Source organism: Pomacea canaliculata, linkage group LG3 (assembly GCF_003073045.1).
Source record: "Pomacea canaliculata isolate SZHN2017 linkage group LG3, ASM307304v1, whole genome shotgun sequence".
In the NCBI taxonomy this organism is placed as follows: domain Eukaryota; kingdom Metazoa; phylum Mollusca; class Gastropoda; order Architaenioglossa; family Ampullariidae; genus Pomacea; species Pomacea canaliculata.
In genome coordinates this window covers 20,373,426-20,390,738 of record NC_037592.1, presented here as the reverse complement: position 1 = coordinate 20,390,738, position 17,313 = coordinate 20,373,426, and the positions used below count along the sequence as shown (strand labels likewise).

General features: G+C 41.7%; 1 protein-coding gene across 1 annotated transcript in view; it reads right to left on the bottom strand.

The window, feature by feature from the left end:
• Nucleotides 1–231: 231 nt before the first annotated feature.
• Nucleotides 232–17,313, bottom strand: part of LOC112560602 (heart- and neural crest derivatives-expressed protein 2-like) — a 29,548-nt gene continuing 12,466 nt past the window's right edge. Inside the window, exon 2 of the mRNA XM_025232533.1 lies at nucleotides 232–1,278. Coding sequence (XP_025088318.1) covers nucleotides 1,174–1,278 — 105 coding nt within the window. The 3' untranslated portion in view covers nucleotides 232–1,173. The remainder of the gene's footprint in view (nucleotides 1,279–17,313) is intronic.

The window sequence follows — 17,313 nt, the reverse complement described above, 5'->3', positions numbered from 1 at the left end:
CTCTCTCTCGACAGGGAACTTGTCTGATCATTATATTGAACATTCATGATTGAAACTTTTTTGAATAAGGGTGTTTGTTCTGGTTCTACCATGCAAAGGATTAAATGATTTTCGGCCATTTCATGATTAACGCAAACTCTTAGTTTGTGTGAATGCTCATCCCCTTACAAAAATATAAGACATATCCAGTCTCACATCCAACCAGAAATGCCTGCATACACACACAAAGATTATGCACACAAACAGACGCACGCACATGTGAAATAATCATACGCATTTACTCTCGAAAACAAGAATACTGAAAGTGGATGATTGTCACTGTGGCATATTCTCATGAATTAACAAACATGCACTCCTACCTACAGAGCATACAATATCCATTACAAACTAGTAATTACACCGAAAGATTCTAGTCACTCATTTATCTTAGTATTCTAGACACATCAATCTGATAATCGAATGTAAGGAGGCTACTGTCCAAATTCATCTCGTGTTATACTGACCACACTAAATGTTCATGTTCATGTTGCTGTCATGTCTTCATGTCCGTGCAGTGAGTCTAGCTCACGTAAGAAAAGCAACGTGGTGAGTTTTTCCTTTGGATTCCCACGCACAGAAAGGAACACTCTTTTATAGAGTTCAAATTTCTTGCGAGCTATGTCAATAAAACACGATTTCGTGATTTCTGATGTGTGAGGAAAGAACACGGATACAGGTGAGTGCTGTTTGTAGAAAGTTCCAGTACACATTATCCTAGCATGAACACCTGTCAGCTCTAAAGGGCAAAGGCCCTCAGTTTCTGACCTTTCCCTTCTAGGGCGTTCATATTGTTGTGACAACTTGAAATGTTGTCACAGTCTGATATGTCACAATGGAAGCATCACCAAGCAGTGGGCAAATAATAACAATAACACTTTATAGTCTTGAAACACACTAGGAACATTGCCCATTATCTCACAGTCTGATATACCGGAGAAACTCCGGTTCCCTACCAAAAATGACTTCTGTGTCTGTGGGACTCGTGATGACAGTGTCAGCATCGTTGCCTCTGGGGTCTGGAAGCTGCTTCGCTACCTGACGCGTCCACCTGATGTGGATGAAGGAATTCACAGGCTTGGGGATGGTGGGGAGAGGGAGGTTTGTCTAGGGTGTGGCTCTGTCTCCGTGCATTTGCTACTGTTTCAGCTCCGCCGCCCACACGTGTTGCGGCCAGCCTGTACGTCCTTTACTCTTCTTCTCCGGCGTTGGACTTCCCGAGTCGCTGCCATTCTCTTCACTCTGAAACAACAGGAACAGACCCCATGAACGTTTCTGTTACACAATAACTTGCTTTCTATCAATATGGAAGCTATAATAAAATGTAATTAGCGTCCTCTTCGTTGTCATCAGCACAATGTTCAGCACAAATTAACTTCTTAACGTCCACTTTCAATGTAATGCACGTGTTTTAAGACAAAAACGAAGAGAAGCCAGTGTTTATTTAGACTATGATCAGACCCTGCTGTTCTCATGGTCAGCGTATTTCTATCTGCACTCATTTCTACTAGTTTTATAAAACATTGTCTCCCCACGTTGCTGTGAAATGAATGATGCCCGGGCAATGGTCCGTTGGTCTGCTTACACATCAGTTACTTATTTATCGAAGGTAATAGGCATACAGCACAATCGTACAACACTAGACTGCAATTATTTTCGCCATGCTGACAATGGCGTGAAACTTGAAACATATAAAAATACATAAGATACATATAAAAATAAAGAAACGATATTAATTCCATACAAAAGTACCTGGGCATAACCTTTTTCCTTTCTCAGTACAAGACTTCGGCACACCACGAGAAGCTTCGACATAACTCAAACCCCTTGGTTTCTGCCCCAAGCCTTTTTCCCTTCCCCTAAAAAAACCCGACATAGAATAGGTTGGAATTTCTTTTTCGAGGTGGCTACAATTTTTTTTCTCGAGTGTAAAAATTGCGAAGCTTACATACCACGATGCTTAAATTTACTAGAAAGTATATCGAAACATAATCTCTTAATTTTTTTCCTACTTTTAAAGATTTTTTTTTCGCTCCAGTGATAACGCAATGTGTATTTAACGATGAAAAAAATAAAGTTTGACACTTTGAGGTTTCTTCCCTAGTAATATACAAAAATAATGAAGTAGAGCTAGTATAACGAGCATTATATACCTAGTAGTAATCTTGATTTTCGGGAAGCTCAAATATTGAAAATAATCCTTACAACTGATTAAATAAACATACATCTTTCTTGTTTGTGACTGTTCCATAAGATTAATTTATTTTTATTACATAAAAAGGATAATTCACAAATGTAAAGAAAACAATGAGTCGTCTGTCGGGTCTAGTTACAGAAACCTAAACAGCCTGAGCTGCATGTGACGGTGCTAGATGAAAATGCAGAAAGCAAGTGTATACATATATTCTGTTCCTGAACTCACAGTTTTAGAAATGAGAGACCATTAAAGACCAACCTGAAGGGTTTGCGTTTTTTCAGACATCAGTAGATACAGGCGGTATAAAAGTAACCTGTAAATTTCAGCTTCCAAAACCCATCCGTTAATTAATTGTCCACTGCGATTCGCACCTGCAGTCAACGAACGCGGATAACAGCTTACTACGTCACGTTGGTACACCATTCACAACACTGCTGCAGTCAACACCAATCAGAGAGAGAGACGGCATAACTTCATATCGCCATATAAGGAAAATGATCATCGCGAGATGACAGCTGTCATTCGTTTTCGGACATAGGAGACTCGTGTACCAACAGCACACGTGACCTCTATGCTAATGACTAATGACAGGAGCGTCCGGCAGCGTGGACGCTCGTGTGCAGCACGTACCACGTGACCGGAAGGTCAGGAAAGCGAGTCCCGAGACATCACGCTACGTCTCGCGTGTTTACGTGCCAGTCGTCAGAGAAAGCCAGGGGTGGGCTGCCACGTCCCAAAAAGCAGAAAGTGTCCACTGGCTCGTCATCACCTGCCACCTGTCAGACTACCAGCGAGGTAGTTATCACGCCCTCTGCACTGAACCCCGTGACCTTGCCGCTGCACCGACTGACCCATCTACTGGCGATCCATTGTGCCTACCGTTATTCTTTTTTTTTCTCGTTAGTTGAAAATACCTGAGGTGTTTCAAATATTGAAAACTAAATTCGCTTCTGTCTAATGCGAGATACAGAATTTAAAAAGCCCCATACATAGCTTTCTTTTCCTACCCCATCCCACACACCAAAAAGATGTTTTTATAAATGCTGAAATCTTGTTTATTTGTTTCTGGAAATGTCAGTGGCTTAAAACGACAAACGACACTTTCAGCTTACTGTGTCACAATCTATTGCATTCTTCTTTGACAAAGCTTTCCATAACGCTCTTGGAAAATGTTTTATGAAGTCCCGCTAGTTTACCAAAAATATATACCTCTAAAAATCCCTACTTTGTTTATTTTTCTTGTTTTTTTTCTTTTTATATAAGTAGGCTCCCGCATACGAGAGAGAGAGAGTTTGAGAGTGAGCTAGCTTTATATAAATATTAATATCACAGAAGAAGCTGCCGACAATCAGACGTGAGTAAAGAAATAAGCAATGTTTATGGCTGAAGTTCTGTTACATTGAGTATTTTTGTATGTAGCTGACATGTAGCCGCTATACATATACATTTATACATGTGTGACACTGTGCAGAGATGCATGAGGATACACGTTTGTCGTCATAACTGCTCGTTACTCTAACTGACTCTCGAGCACTAGATGGCTGCTGAACTTCAGGGACAACGATAAGACAGTCGCCAGGGCTGGGTGGCTGCTGAAACGTGTGAACACTCAAACACCATGTGAACACTGTGCCGTGCACGCCGACACACACACACACGCACGCGCTGCCCACAGCACTGAGTGACTCGGGCGGCGGGCGGTCAGCACTCATTTGTCTCCTGTGAGTCTTGCCTGCCAGTCAGCTCCTGATTTACTGCCGACCGCACTCACTGACAGGCCTGTAAACAACTACAGCAGCCCACCGAAGGAGTCTGATACCACAGTCACGTCTCTTGGTTTAGAAAACTTATTTGCACAGCGTATGGTCGACTCACAACTGGTCAGCAATTGACGAAAATAGAGAAGTGGCATTATATATATTGTAACTCAGCAGTCAGTGAACAGAGTAAGAAACCCTATATATGCAAATAGGATTTCCAACAATGTTTTTCACATAACTAGGTATATTAAAGAACAAAATAATATGTAGTATCAAACTGTTTATAAAATGAATGTAAGCAGTAAAATTATATTTTTCATTTTCATGGAGAGCTTTTTCTTTTAAAGTAGCAATGTTTTATAACTGAGTGTCCAACACAGAAATATTCTGTAAATAGGGCGACAGTCCTGGGCAACGTGTACTTGTGCCGCTATGTAATATTTCATTAGAACCCTTCTACTGTTATATTTTTAGTTTCAATTTCTCTGGTAAATGGCCTGAAAAAGTGAAACAATTCTTATTGTTGTTGATGTTATTATTATTACTATATTATACACATTTATTCACACACACACACACAAAATAAAGCGAGAGGAATATATATATAATAGGACTGAAGGCATTTTTCAGACTTGTTTTAAGCATTTTTAGAGAACAAAAGGTACTGAGTCCTTTCTCAGTTTACTAGCAATGGATTAATGTAATTATCTTATTGTTTATAATATAGATTAAATTATTAATGGGATGAAATACATTTTTGATTACTCCAGATTTGATTTTAATTCCATGAACTTGAAAATGATGCTGTGTTAATTAACTTGATAATAGTGGGGACAGCGAACTGCATGAACGATTGCAGATTGAGAAACAAACAAAAATAAAAATGATAAAATAAAGAAACAGGACTAGTGAGTGGAAGAAAGGGAACTGGGCGTAGGTTGGTCCAAGCACAAACACGTAGATAAAAACGCTATGCGGTAGGGAAAGTGAGGACTGCCACACATTGCAACAATACTTACCTGTGACTGGTCCAAAACGGTATTTACAGCGACACACCTGGCGATTACACACTGACAGAATAAAAGGGAAGTTGACAGCACTTGTCACTGCTCAGAAACCTTGTTAATGCAAGAAATAGGCTAAAGACCGACTGACAATCAAACAAGTACATAAATTAAAATTTTTGTCGGTCTGTCTGTCCTTCCGTTCGTTTATCCGTTGGAATATCAGTCTGCCTACCTTTCTTGGCTTGGATAACTTTGGGGTTTGGGACACAAAATCATACAGGTGGATATGCCTTGTCGGTATTCCCCTACTTTGCTTTTTCACCTCCAGATTCTCTTATCTTCTTCCTCCTTTGTCTAATCGTCTGCTGCTTGTTATCGACAAGCCCACTCTCAAGTTTCTTCCTTCTCTCTAAACCCTCACATAAAAGAATCGAGATTATCTTTCCTCAGGAAGTGAAAATTCCGAGTCGGGGGAGTGGAGAAAGAGGACGGCAAATAAACAGGGAATGAGTTTTCAAGTCTTGGGACACTTAGTATACTTGGAGGAGGGAAATTATGGAAACACTCCCATCTATTATGCTCGTGTCTGTTCCTCCTCCCTCCGTACATTGTGCAGTTACAGCAGCATCACGCACTAGTGTTTATAACGAGATCTCGCGAGGAGAAAAGATTTGTACGAATGTTCATCAGTCTGCCTCAGCTGCTCTCCTTGCCGCCATAGATGCCTGGGCAGCAGTTTGCAGAAAAAAAAACTAACAAATTCGTAGTCTGACCATGTTCTTTGTGAAAATGACCGCAGTCGTTTTTAAGGGCAGAGAACAGGTTGCCAAAGGTGTTGAGCTGAATCCCTCGTGCACTAACCTCACGAGTCTGAATGCCATGGCGGCATCATACGACAAGGAGGGGCTCTGTATTGATGCCTGCAGCAGGAGTGAACCATCCCTGATGTCGAGCTACAGCCAGAGGTCCTGTCAGACCTTTACACCGCACGTGAGAGATTTGTATCTGAACTTAACAAACAACAAATAAGCTGCTTTCTAAACATGAACTAATTGCATAACATAACTGACTTGGCAATAACTGTTTTATCTCACCCGTCATCGTTTGGTTGACCAGCAGCAGTTAATATACATTTAAATTATATATTCACAAGATACAAATCTGGTGGCTTGACTTTTTAAGGCATTTCAAGAGACATCTAATATTCTATAGCCTTAAAATAATGCAGCTAGTGTTTGCCTTAATGAGTATACTGTAAATAAATTTCTCACTTTTTGGAAGCTGTAAATGCATATAAATGCAAAAGCTATCTCACGTGGTAATCTTCATAGTTTTAATTTTAGTAATATTCTGTATACTTCAAAGGCAATTCGGTAGGGCTGGGTTTTAGGGGCGTATAGGGCAATACTTTGTGCTATATTGCATGAGTATCGACATCGTGCTAATGTATTAAATGCCCGTGTTTTTGAAAGAACATCGATACCAAGGGCAACTTGATGGTGGGATGAAGAGAAATGCTTTAGCATCCTGGCCAAACATCTAGCTTGGAGGGGGAGATGGGAGCGGGGGAGAAAATGGAGAAATCTATAGCCGGGTAGCTCGGGGTGACGCATGAACATAAAAGAACACTTATACAGTATTACTAGGCACCTACTGGTCGTCCTTAATCATTACCACGAAGTAACCCTTACAGCCTTTGCACTAAATTTCTCGACCTGAGAGGACATGAACTAATGCACGCCGGATAGTTTCTTTACCTTCTCATCTAACAGCAGTTGTTTGTCTTTGTCCTCGTGAAGTGCCACATGGTGTGCCTTCACCTATAATGCCACGTGACACGCGTAAGAACCCCTTCTCTTTTCTGACTGGAGATGTATGCAAACACTAAGTGCCCCAAACATTAACAGTAACATTTACATGGCTTGCAACGATATTTTATTGAGTGTGTCTTCACCTTGTTGCTCGCTGGAACAGACGTTTCAAAGAGAGCAAAGTGCTGAATTCACTGATTAGTGTACAAAGGTTTTAAAGACCATCCGAATGGTTTACTTTTTTTTTACAAAATAATAATAGATATTGGAAAAAAATCTAAAGGTCAGAGAAGTGGTGGTATGCCTGTCATGCTATGCCACCCGCTATGACTTGCTGTAAGATTCCATCAGACACTCCAGGTCAGCTGCGGTTTTTATTAAATTTCTCAATACCCAGTTTTCTTTCAGCAATTTTAAGTTCTATGATTTAATTAGTACTACGAATGGAGTGTTTAGAGATCAATGTACTTTTACATTTGGTGTGGTTGTTTAAAGATGTATTTAGTCCAAGACCCATGTCAGTAAATTAACCCCTTCCTTGAGGGTCTCGCCTCGCCAGTGAGGCTGGAAGATTATCCTTAAACCTTACACACGCTTTCTCAGCTAATTTTTTAACTTACCGAGTGTTGGGTGAGAAACGAGCATCAGTTACAACTGGGAAACGGCTGACATATTTCCTTCAACACCGCTACATAATAGCAAAATTGTAAAGCTTTACAGGTATGACAGTCAACAGTTCGTTACCTATTCTTTACGAGAAAATGAGGAATCCATCTTTCAAAATGTCAATATTCCAACACTTGGAATGCCTGTAAGCATCTGTTGCCACCTCTGTTCGACGCTGAAATATAAGCTAAACTGTTACAACTTGTAATAAAAGTGATTTAACTATTCCTACTCCTCGGTACACAGATATCACGACTGCCTTCAGGAAGCGTTTACAATGGAAAGACATGAATTTTGTATAATCTGCCTCAGGCCAGTGACAGGCCAGTGATTCCCATTACATAGCTGGGGTGATGAAGACAAATGTAATCTAAACGTTGGGCACCTGATGGCTTGAGGAACCTCGCACCCGTGTGAACAGATTTCCTATCACCTGAGCTGCAGGCACGGTACCTGAAGTCGACGGAAACCAGATACGCTTCAACTACCCCATAAATATATAGGACTGAGCGTATTTTTTATGTTTTGTTTTGTTTGATTTTGTATTTCAGTATATATGAGCAAACCTTGCTGTTGAAAGAGGCACTTTTTCAATATACGTAAGGTTCTGGCTATGTGCATGTTACAATGTCTACAATATACACAGATTTAAAAGAGGAAAACAAATTTATACGACTCAGACTTACAGTGCACAAGTTATCAACAACCATATAAAAGTGAGAAGAAAATCCCTCCTTGTATGGTCACCACCCCTGGAGTTGGAGATGTTCACGTGCACTGTGTGTGTGTGTGTGGGCACGCACGCGCACTTGAGCGCATCTCCTTGAAGGACATGCTTGAATGAGCGCTGACATGGTCGAGAGGTTTGCTGGCTGCACGTGCAGGGTAACCACTGATAGCGGCTTGTAAGGTAAACGAAGCTTGCGCTACTTCAAGGTCTCGTTAGTAACCCGTAAATACAAGAGAGTTATTTCTCTTTCCAGGCTAATTGCCGCTTCCTGTGCAGCGTGTCTGTATGTGTGTGGCTCCGAAGGAAGTAAATTTGGTGCATTTTTATAATCAACACAAATTTCCTGAAATTTGCATGATGTATATGCTTGTGTGTAATTTTGGTTTCTTAATAAGATTAAAGCTTATGACTGTTTACTTGGTGAACGCTCTTATGTAGATGTATCTATTTCTTAACACCATCTGAGATTAAAAGAATTTTAAAGAAGCTGAAACCGAAAAGTAAAAGTTGTTTGTTTGTTTGTTTGTTGGGTGGTATTGCAGTGGTATTGCTGTTCTTCATTCTTATTTCAATTTTCTTGTCATCCTCCTCTTCCTATCGTCAACAGAGAAGAAGGGGGAAAAGACAAGCTTTTAGCTGAAAATAAAATTCATGAAGTATTTCGTTCTTGATTACAAAATAACCTTCATTTTTTTTAAATTTTATTTATTTATTTGTGAAACATACATTGTTGGCACACAGTTGAACATCTAGGGCCCATCAAGCTTTTCAGCACAGTTTCTTTCTTTCACACCAAGAAGAAGAGAATATCTCATGCCAGTAACTTACATACCATGAACACTATTTCCTGTCTAAGCGCCTGTACTATGCACAACAACAATAAGAAAATCCCATATCTCTCGCAGAATGTACCGCACATACTAAACACTTGTCAGGAATGATCACTCGTGCGAAATTCTGCGACGGCTCATATTTCAGAGGAAGAGGGAAAAAAGATGAAGATAGCATCTTGTTTGAACTATTCACTGAAATCACATGTCAAAGACCCAGAACCCCAAGAGCCAAGCTTTTTCACTGCTTGTGCAATTTTGTACCCGTCCAGCTGTCTCCCGGTTAAACAGATCATCAACTGTCCACACATCAAGAACTCAGTTTTTCAATGGACAAACGGACAGTCTACTGCAAAGATCGGATTACCTACATGCACGGCCACTATGGCGCAGACCCACCCTCACAGAGAGGGTGAGAGAGAGAGAGAGGTGGGGACGCTTGTCAATGGTGGGGATGCCTCCACCCGGCATGTGTGGGGTGCGCGGTGAAACTCCTCGTGCGTGCCAGCTTGGTGCGCAGGGAGGGAATGGAACTTTATTCACAACGATCGCCAAGCTTACTTTCACAATGATTTTATCAGACAGTTTACACAGTCTGATGTATGCACGGATATCTCTGCGCTGAAGTGTACTTCAGTAAATTAAAGTGCAAAGGAGAAGGGAGAGAGTGCAGAAGCTGATGCGTAATGGTATCCTTCACAACCTGCTTGGGGTCCTTATTTATTGTTTATTTTTATAGGCAAGAAAAATTTAATGAACTGGATCTTGGCGATCAGAGAAATTTTAAAATAGCAGATACCAAGGCTTTATAGAAGCGGTCAATGTCTACCCACTAAGCACTAAAATAATATTTTAAACTAAAGACCTTTAACACTCACAGCCATTTAAAGAAGGAGTGTAGCATCCCAGTCACTTACATGAACTGGTGTTTTCAGTATAAACTACACTATAAACCCTCATCGTGAAGCAAAAATCACAGTAGTCCTGCTAGTGAAAGAAAAACAAATTGCCCATTGGTTTTTATTGTGAAGTCAAATTAAGAAGGATAATTTATCACAGTTATTCGTTCACGAAACATGAGGGTCTTGCAACTCACCAGTATGGTTAAGTAAAAAAAAAATAAATAAATAAATAAAATAATAATAATAATTCAATCAAGTGTGCATATACTGATTAAAATTACTTTCTATGTGTATGGTTATTTGCGTGCACCCCTGAAAGTATACTATAGACTTGTAGAGAAATGTTAATTAATTGAAGCAAATCGACCTCAGTAGAGTGGTGAAAGCACACTACAAAACCAAATATTCAAATGCTTTGGAGCCTACACTGTTATTCCAAACATTTCTTTTTATCGCTGATTTTTGTGTTTGCCGAAGCGAGGCGAATATGATGTGTATTCTGGTTATGATCAGGTGCAGTGGATCGTGTCGGGTGTTGCTGAGTTTGGTTGGGCTACAGTCAGGGTTAGCGCTTTGGTTAGGGTTGGGATAAAATGGGAAAATTTAGACTTTTGTACCGACAGCTTAATTTTCCGAAGCACATCTCTAAGCAGCAAATATATTTTTAGAGTAAAAGGAAATGGAGGGCCACATGATACGTTGCTAACACGTGATGACCAATTACATCTCAATTCAACCTGGCAGCTTTGAGAGTTGCAATGTGATAACTGGTAAAGTTATCTGCCCATGGGAACACAGAGGCTACAAAATTTCCTTTGTCCCAGAAGGGCAACATCTTTTCCCAAAATGGCTTCCTGTCCCTCACCCTATTCTAGCGAGCATAGCACAAAGGATAGTAATTGCCACACATCGCTCATAATACTCTCCGGTCGCTAACATGAAGAAGAACAAAGCCTATTGGCGGTTGGCTATGTGACATTTTTTCACAGTGTTCTTGAAAGTTCCTGACTGATACTCGGTGGTTAATTTTATTCATCTTGTTTGTCTGGTTCAAGACAAAGCATTCGATTTAGAAATGCACGGAGATCACTGATGTACATGAATAAAGTTCCAAGTGTTTGGCTGTAAGTCAAGAAATGAACCGGAGATCATCTCATCTGAGATGGTTGTCAGACCCTCACGTGTTCAAGTACCCTTACAGCCTTTCCACCTTCCTGTTGGATGATATACAGATTTGTACCCACTCCCAAGTCGGAAGTGAAAGAACAGAAAAGTACAAAGCGAGAATCTTTCTGCCAGTCTGGCTTATGAAGTCTTCAATGTTTTCTTATGATCTGTGAATGCACACCTCTACATGGTCACATCTGAATATGAGTCAGTATTTTGGAGAGTTTCAAGTGTTGATAGAGGCTCTCTAAAAGATTAAAACATAGCAATCAACAGTGATTTTTATGAAAATTTTCCGCCATCCAGCTGAAGTGCACCAGGTTTCAGTACTTAGTAGACTAAGGTCTATAGAGCTTCTGGCCCGACAACACTAAGTTCTATAGTGCTCATAGCTTCACAACACTAAGTTCTATAGTGCTCATAACCCCTTTTCTATTCTGAACTAGAAGGGTTCAATACAATTAATACTATTAAGCTTTATTCCCCTCCTTATATCCGAGATAAACTTCATCTCTTCATCTCTCCTGCCTGTGCGATTGAGGGCGTAGATACAGCCATTCGGGCCTTTAAAACGTGACGAAAGCACTGCATACTCCATCTGCTCCCCTTCTCCAGTCCACCTTCCTACTTCTTTCTCTTACACCCCCCTCACCTGGCTCCCCCTTCCCCATCCCAAGCCATGAGATCGCGGAGCTAGGGAAGGAAGCCACACCAGTTTCTTTCAGCGAGCTGGCTCCCGTTCATCATCGTGTCGAAATATTTATCTGCCTGTCCAAAATATTATTTATTCAGTTCGTCCGGCATTTTTGCCCCAGTACGCATTCTGTTTATAGCTATGACTTGATCTGCAGGCATTCGTGTCCAAGATTTCTGGCTCCGTTTTAAAAGGAAGGAGGAAGTAGTGATTAATTATCTCCCCTTTAGTGAATGAATGGGGCCGCCAGACGGCGTCGCCAGCAGAGGCAGAGGTCGCTGTGATAAATTCCTACTGATGAGTAGTTTTTTTTATTTGTTAGAAGAGTATTTAGTTTCAGGTACGCTATTATTTTAGGAAAGGTACATTGTACAGAAAACATAACGAAAAGCGCGATGCACAGTGAGACTTGGAGTAAAATCAGTCTGTGGGACCTAAAAGCATTTAAAATAAATATTTGCTCAGATCGGAAATGTGTAGAACGGTCATTTCTAATATATTTTCAAGCACAGATGAATATACGCAATATTTTTAATGACACAAAATACGGACTCTAGCAAAGCAGTGGCACCTAGAGGGAGCAAGTTATCTGCTCCTGGCGCCGAGTAGTTTGTAGAGCTAAGGTGAAATGTCGGGTAGTGCAGTGGCGTGTATGTCCCATTGACTGCACCGTTTAAGTAGTTTTCATTCACCTTTAAGTTTTCCGAGGAGCTTTGAACAAGGCATGCTTGTTTGATTAGCTGAGTTTTTGTGCTGTGGCGATAGACTTGGCATTTTTATAACGTGCTTCTTCTTCTCCTTCTCCTACATTTTCTTCCCTCTTTTTGCTCCCCTACACCCCTTTCCTTTGCCTTTTCCTTCGCATTCATTTAGTCAAGCGTCCATTCAGACCACAAGTCTGTATCCATAGTGTGGTGTGTGTTTGTGTGTGAGAGAGAGAGACAATGACAGAGACAGGGGGAGTGTCCAGATTGTGTTCTCTTTACGGTATCGTGAATTATGTGTATTCATGTGCATTCCATAGTAGCATCAAGCTAGGCACAACCGTGTTTTCCATACTTGTAGGAGCAAAGTCCCTTTTTTCCCTTGGCCCCAATATTCGCCTTGTAACCCACCTCACACCACAGCTTCCGCGACGTCAATTTACTGCTAATGTAAACAGAGTTTCTACGCAACGCCATGATAATCTTACTTCTACGGTAAAAGACGAGATAAATCGAGATCACGTGGCACGGCAAACCTCTTCTCCTAACACCTAATGGAAGAAACAAATATATGCGCCATAATTTTGTAAAAAGTTTATAAAGCATGGCAACTCTTCTTCCTTTAGAAAAAAATAAAAAATAAAAAAATTAAAGGAAAATTTATTTTTGAAGCGAAACGATGTGAGCTGAATGATTAAGACGAAGAAAATGGGAAGGACAGATTCTGGTTACTCTAGATTTCTCCACTGCTCATATCGCAGAAGATAATCGGGCTGCGAAAAGGTTTCCACTCTGAAATCAGTAAGAAGGAAAGATAATGGCGTCGGAAGAGTTACAATCTGAAAGCGACTAGAAGAGAGCGGAATGGAAGGAGGAACGTGGGAAGGTAGACTGTTTGGAGGAGTACAACGGCTTACACCACTTGATTTCTCTACCCTTCCTCCCCTTCCGACTCTCACTGCCGTATTTCCCACTTCAGCCACTAACGGCAAGGGTCCCGCGCTAACGGCCTACACACACCCCGCCCACTACTTCTCTCCCTCCACCGTCTCCCCACTCCCTCCGACTCTTGATGCTGGAAGAGAGAGAGAGCGGGGGGCGATAAGGAATGGGGATGGCGGCCAAAGAACAAGTCATTTCTCTTTGAACTTTTGTCTGATGGATTGCTGGAGGATGGGTCGTGGTTTTAACGAGATCGCAACATGCGACTCGGCGCCTTCGCAGGTCTACTCGCCACTTCAAGTTAGTCACAGACACACTGGCCCCTAGAAAGTTCTCGCCTTTTGATTGTGTAGTCAACCCTAGACACAATGGCCCCAGGTCGTTGCACTTCTTTTCCATGACCAGTACATGTCCTTTCGAAGTCGCTGGTTCGAGTTGCTTTCTTCTCGTATGCACTGGTGAACAATGTTTCCATGAAGACCACCCCAGTTGGCTTCAGGTGGGCACTCACCCCGAAAAAGGATCCCATAACTTTTGACCGATCGAGTTTGTTTACAACTAATTTTTGACTTTTAAAGTCTACAAGATAGCACTACTTGATCTGTTTTGGTTTATTTTAAAAATTATTTATTTTGCTTTTGTGCATTATTGTATTTGTCGCTTACATTTTTCAAGAGTTCGGTTGGTTCTTTAACCAAAATGAAGACACACACAATGCTGTGAAACGTGGTCATGGGGAAGGAATACATGAAAATTATGTACAACATGATAAAACTGACGAGAAGAAATAAGAGCCAACAATGACTTGAAAAATAAAATAAACAAGGAAGGAGAGAAAGAAACCGGGGAAAGATAAATATCGTAAACACTGCTCATGGTAAAAAAGCACTGATTTTAGGCTCCATCGCTAGCCCGCGGGACTGGCAGCTCTCGGGACTCTGCTACTTCTGTGACCGCCCATCCTGCACTCAAATGCGACACGAGTCACGTGCATGCCAACAACCGCGACAGCCTCTGCACGTGCACGTCCAAAATGTGCGCGTGAGCAATTGCCCGCGGTCCACGCGCACGCATGAAACACGAGAGGCTCCTGACTAACAATTCCGTCCCACAAAACCTGCTGCGAGAGTTTGTGGGAGTTTCGAGTCGTTCATATATTCCATACCTCAGCCTGATCATTTGCCTTCAGCTTCATTTGGTTCTGTATTCTTAAACAAAACGAGATGCTAAAGCCTGCATGAATACTCGTTGTCAAACTGACTATCATACATTCCAGAGAGAATTTGTAAGGCCCTGTGCAGCACGTTGAATCCACCTTTCAACTTTTTGTTGCCTCATCCCCACAGTCTTCGATAAGTTTGTAATTTGCTAGTGCTGTCAATGGTCGTTGTGTTGCTGGCTTCAATGCCAGTAGATCGACAGAATAACACATTTTACCAAATGAACAATCATGAAATATGAAATGGGACTGAAACACAAAAATACAAATTAATACCTTTGTCATCTAATACTTTGAGGAACATCACTGGGTCATGAATGAACTCTACTTTTAATAGCTTCTTGGTTCCCTTTTTGATTTGTTGAATGCTCTCCGAGTTTCTCACCCCAGAACACGTGCACGATGTTACCCATGTTACCAATTACTGGGTATTCCCGCTATGCCGGTCGGGTAGGTGGCTCATGAATTGGGAGTGAGTTTGCCTGTTGGGGGGACTTGACTAGCTGGTGGTTTTCTGCTCAAGTTAGAACTAATTTACTCAAGGGTAGAGTACCAACGTCCACGAATATGAGCTCTTAACATTACTGACCAAAACGCACAGTGAATGTATTCAAATTTCATGAGTAATTTCATATTTCTATACCCAAACCTTGTTGCGGCCCTACGCTCCTCGAGGAGTAACAAGGACTAAACTATACCCAAACCAAGGCCTTTAAATTTTCAAAAATGTGCAATGGCTAGCTGCAAGAATAAGTCCAAAACAAAAAACAAGAAAGCTTTACAAGACTCAAAAGATGGCAATGAATAATAATAAAAAAAAACGGTGAAAATTATCAAAGGAGAAACTTTGTACAGTAAAGGAAAATGATTCAGGAAGACAGAGAGGACCTGACTGACTGACTGACTAATCAACTGACTTGCTAACTAGAAAATATTGGGCTACATAGAGAGCCTTCTTACTCAATCAGTCGAGAATTTAAACAGGCCTCTCTCTCTTCCATCTAGCATTTTATATCTCTCTCTTTCTCTCTGTATTGAAATCAACGAAAAAATTGTTTTGATTTTTTGTTTCTCCCCATCATCAATAATTTTGATCCCGATAGTATTGGCCAACTGGCTTTTGTCGGCCGCTGATTGGTCAGAGGCGTGTCTGCCTTCACTGTCGCTGAGCCAATTAGAGTAATTGGCTCTGATACCTAGAGGCTGTAGTGGGCGAGCGCAGCCGCTGCACGGTAATGGAACGACGATCGACACTCGGGTTAATTTAAGAACAATTAAATTAGGATGATTCCCCCTGTTTGGCAGGGAAACCAGTTGATTAATTATCCAGCTAAAACAATGGGCCGTGGCGTTAAAATGGTTTTACCACTCCATCTGGGACCGGCGGCAAGGGAGGCGATCGATGCAGGGCGAGGGAGGGAGCGCAGGACAGTGGAGTAACTGGAGTGGATTGCTCAGACCCTCCTCCAGGCGCCAGAGCTGCTTTGGTAGTGTGAATGGCACTCACGTCTATCTCTCTCACACACGTCTCTCTCACATACACGTCTCTCTCTCTCACACACACTCACGTCTCTCTCACATACACGTCTCTCTCTCTCACTCACACATACGTCTCACTCTTACACACAAGTCTCACACACACACACACCTCTATCTCTCACACACTAACGCGTTAATGAACGCTGTCACACACATACACACACACTAATGCGTCAAGGAACGCTGTCACACACACACATGCGTGTATGAGTACCGATGGAGGGATAGATGACGGATGGTCGTGGAAACAAACACAAGTCATGACATCCATGAAACAGCATGCGCTAACTAAAAAAGTGGCACAGCTGAGTTGGGCAGTGTGAAGCGGGCGACAAGTCATCTGCAATAATGACGATACAAAACAAAGTCACAGTTTCTGTGGTCTGAAAAGTTAGTCCTGAAACTACGTAAATCGTTATCCCAAAATACTTAGGTTATGAAAAGATGCAGCTGAAAAATACAGCGGTGAGCTTTTATATTGTTTTGTTTCTGTCTGTGAATCTGTGTGATTTGTGTCTACTGTTGATTTGTGTTGTGTTCTGTTGTAGGTTATTGTTGTTGTGTGCCAGCCCCGGCTCGTCCACTAACAGTCCCTGTTGCCACATCTGAACATGTCTTCGGTTCTTCGCTCTACTGTATTTGTACTCTCCACTTCATTGCAATTTGTCCTTGTCTACAGACCATCTACATTGGTTCGTTGCATTTTCTGCTTAGTGCTTGAATCTGGGTGTCAGCAGCATAGACAACAGTCCTCTCTGTGCCATCCTGCTCCCTGCTCTGTTTTCTTAGACCACTGTTGTGTTGATGTAACCTCTGTTCCACTTTGGGAACTGCGCAGTCCGCTCTCAGCTCCGAAGTCCTCTCACCGTGAGGACATGCGTTAACACCTGCAGCGGGAGACTTAAGTAGTGTGGACCATGATGCTCCTCATTCTGCAGAAGTCATGTGTGTTTGTGTGTGCTCACCATAACCGCCGTGGTGGGGATTTACGGGCTGATTGGTTGACTGGCTGATTTAGTGTGAAAGTTCTTCCACTTTGAGGCGATTCTCAAGATGACCAGATATTCAGCTTTTTGGGGTGTGTGTGTGTGGTGTGTGTGTGGTAGGGG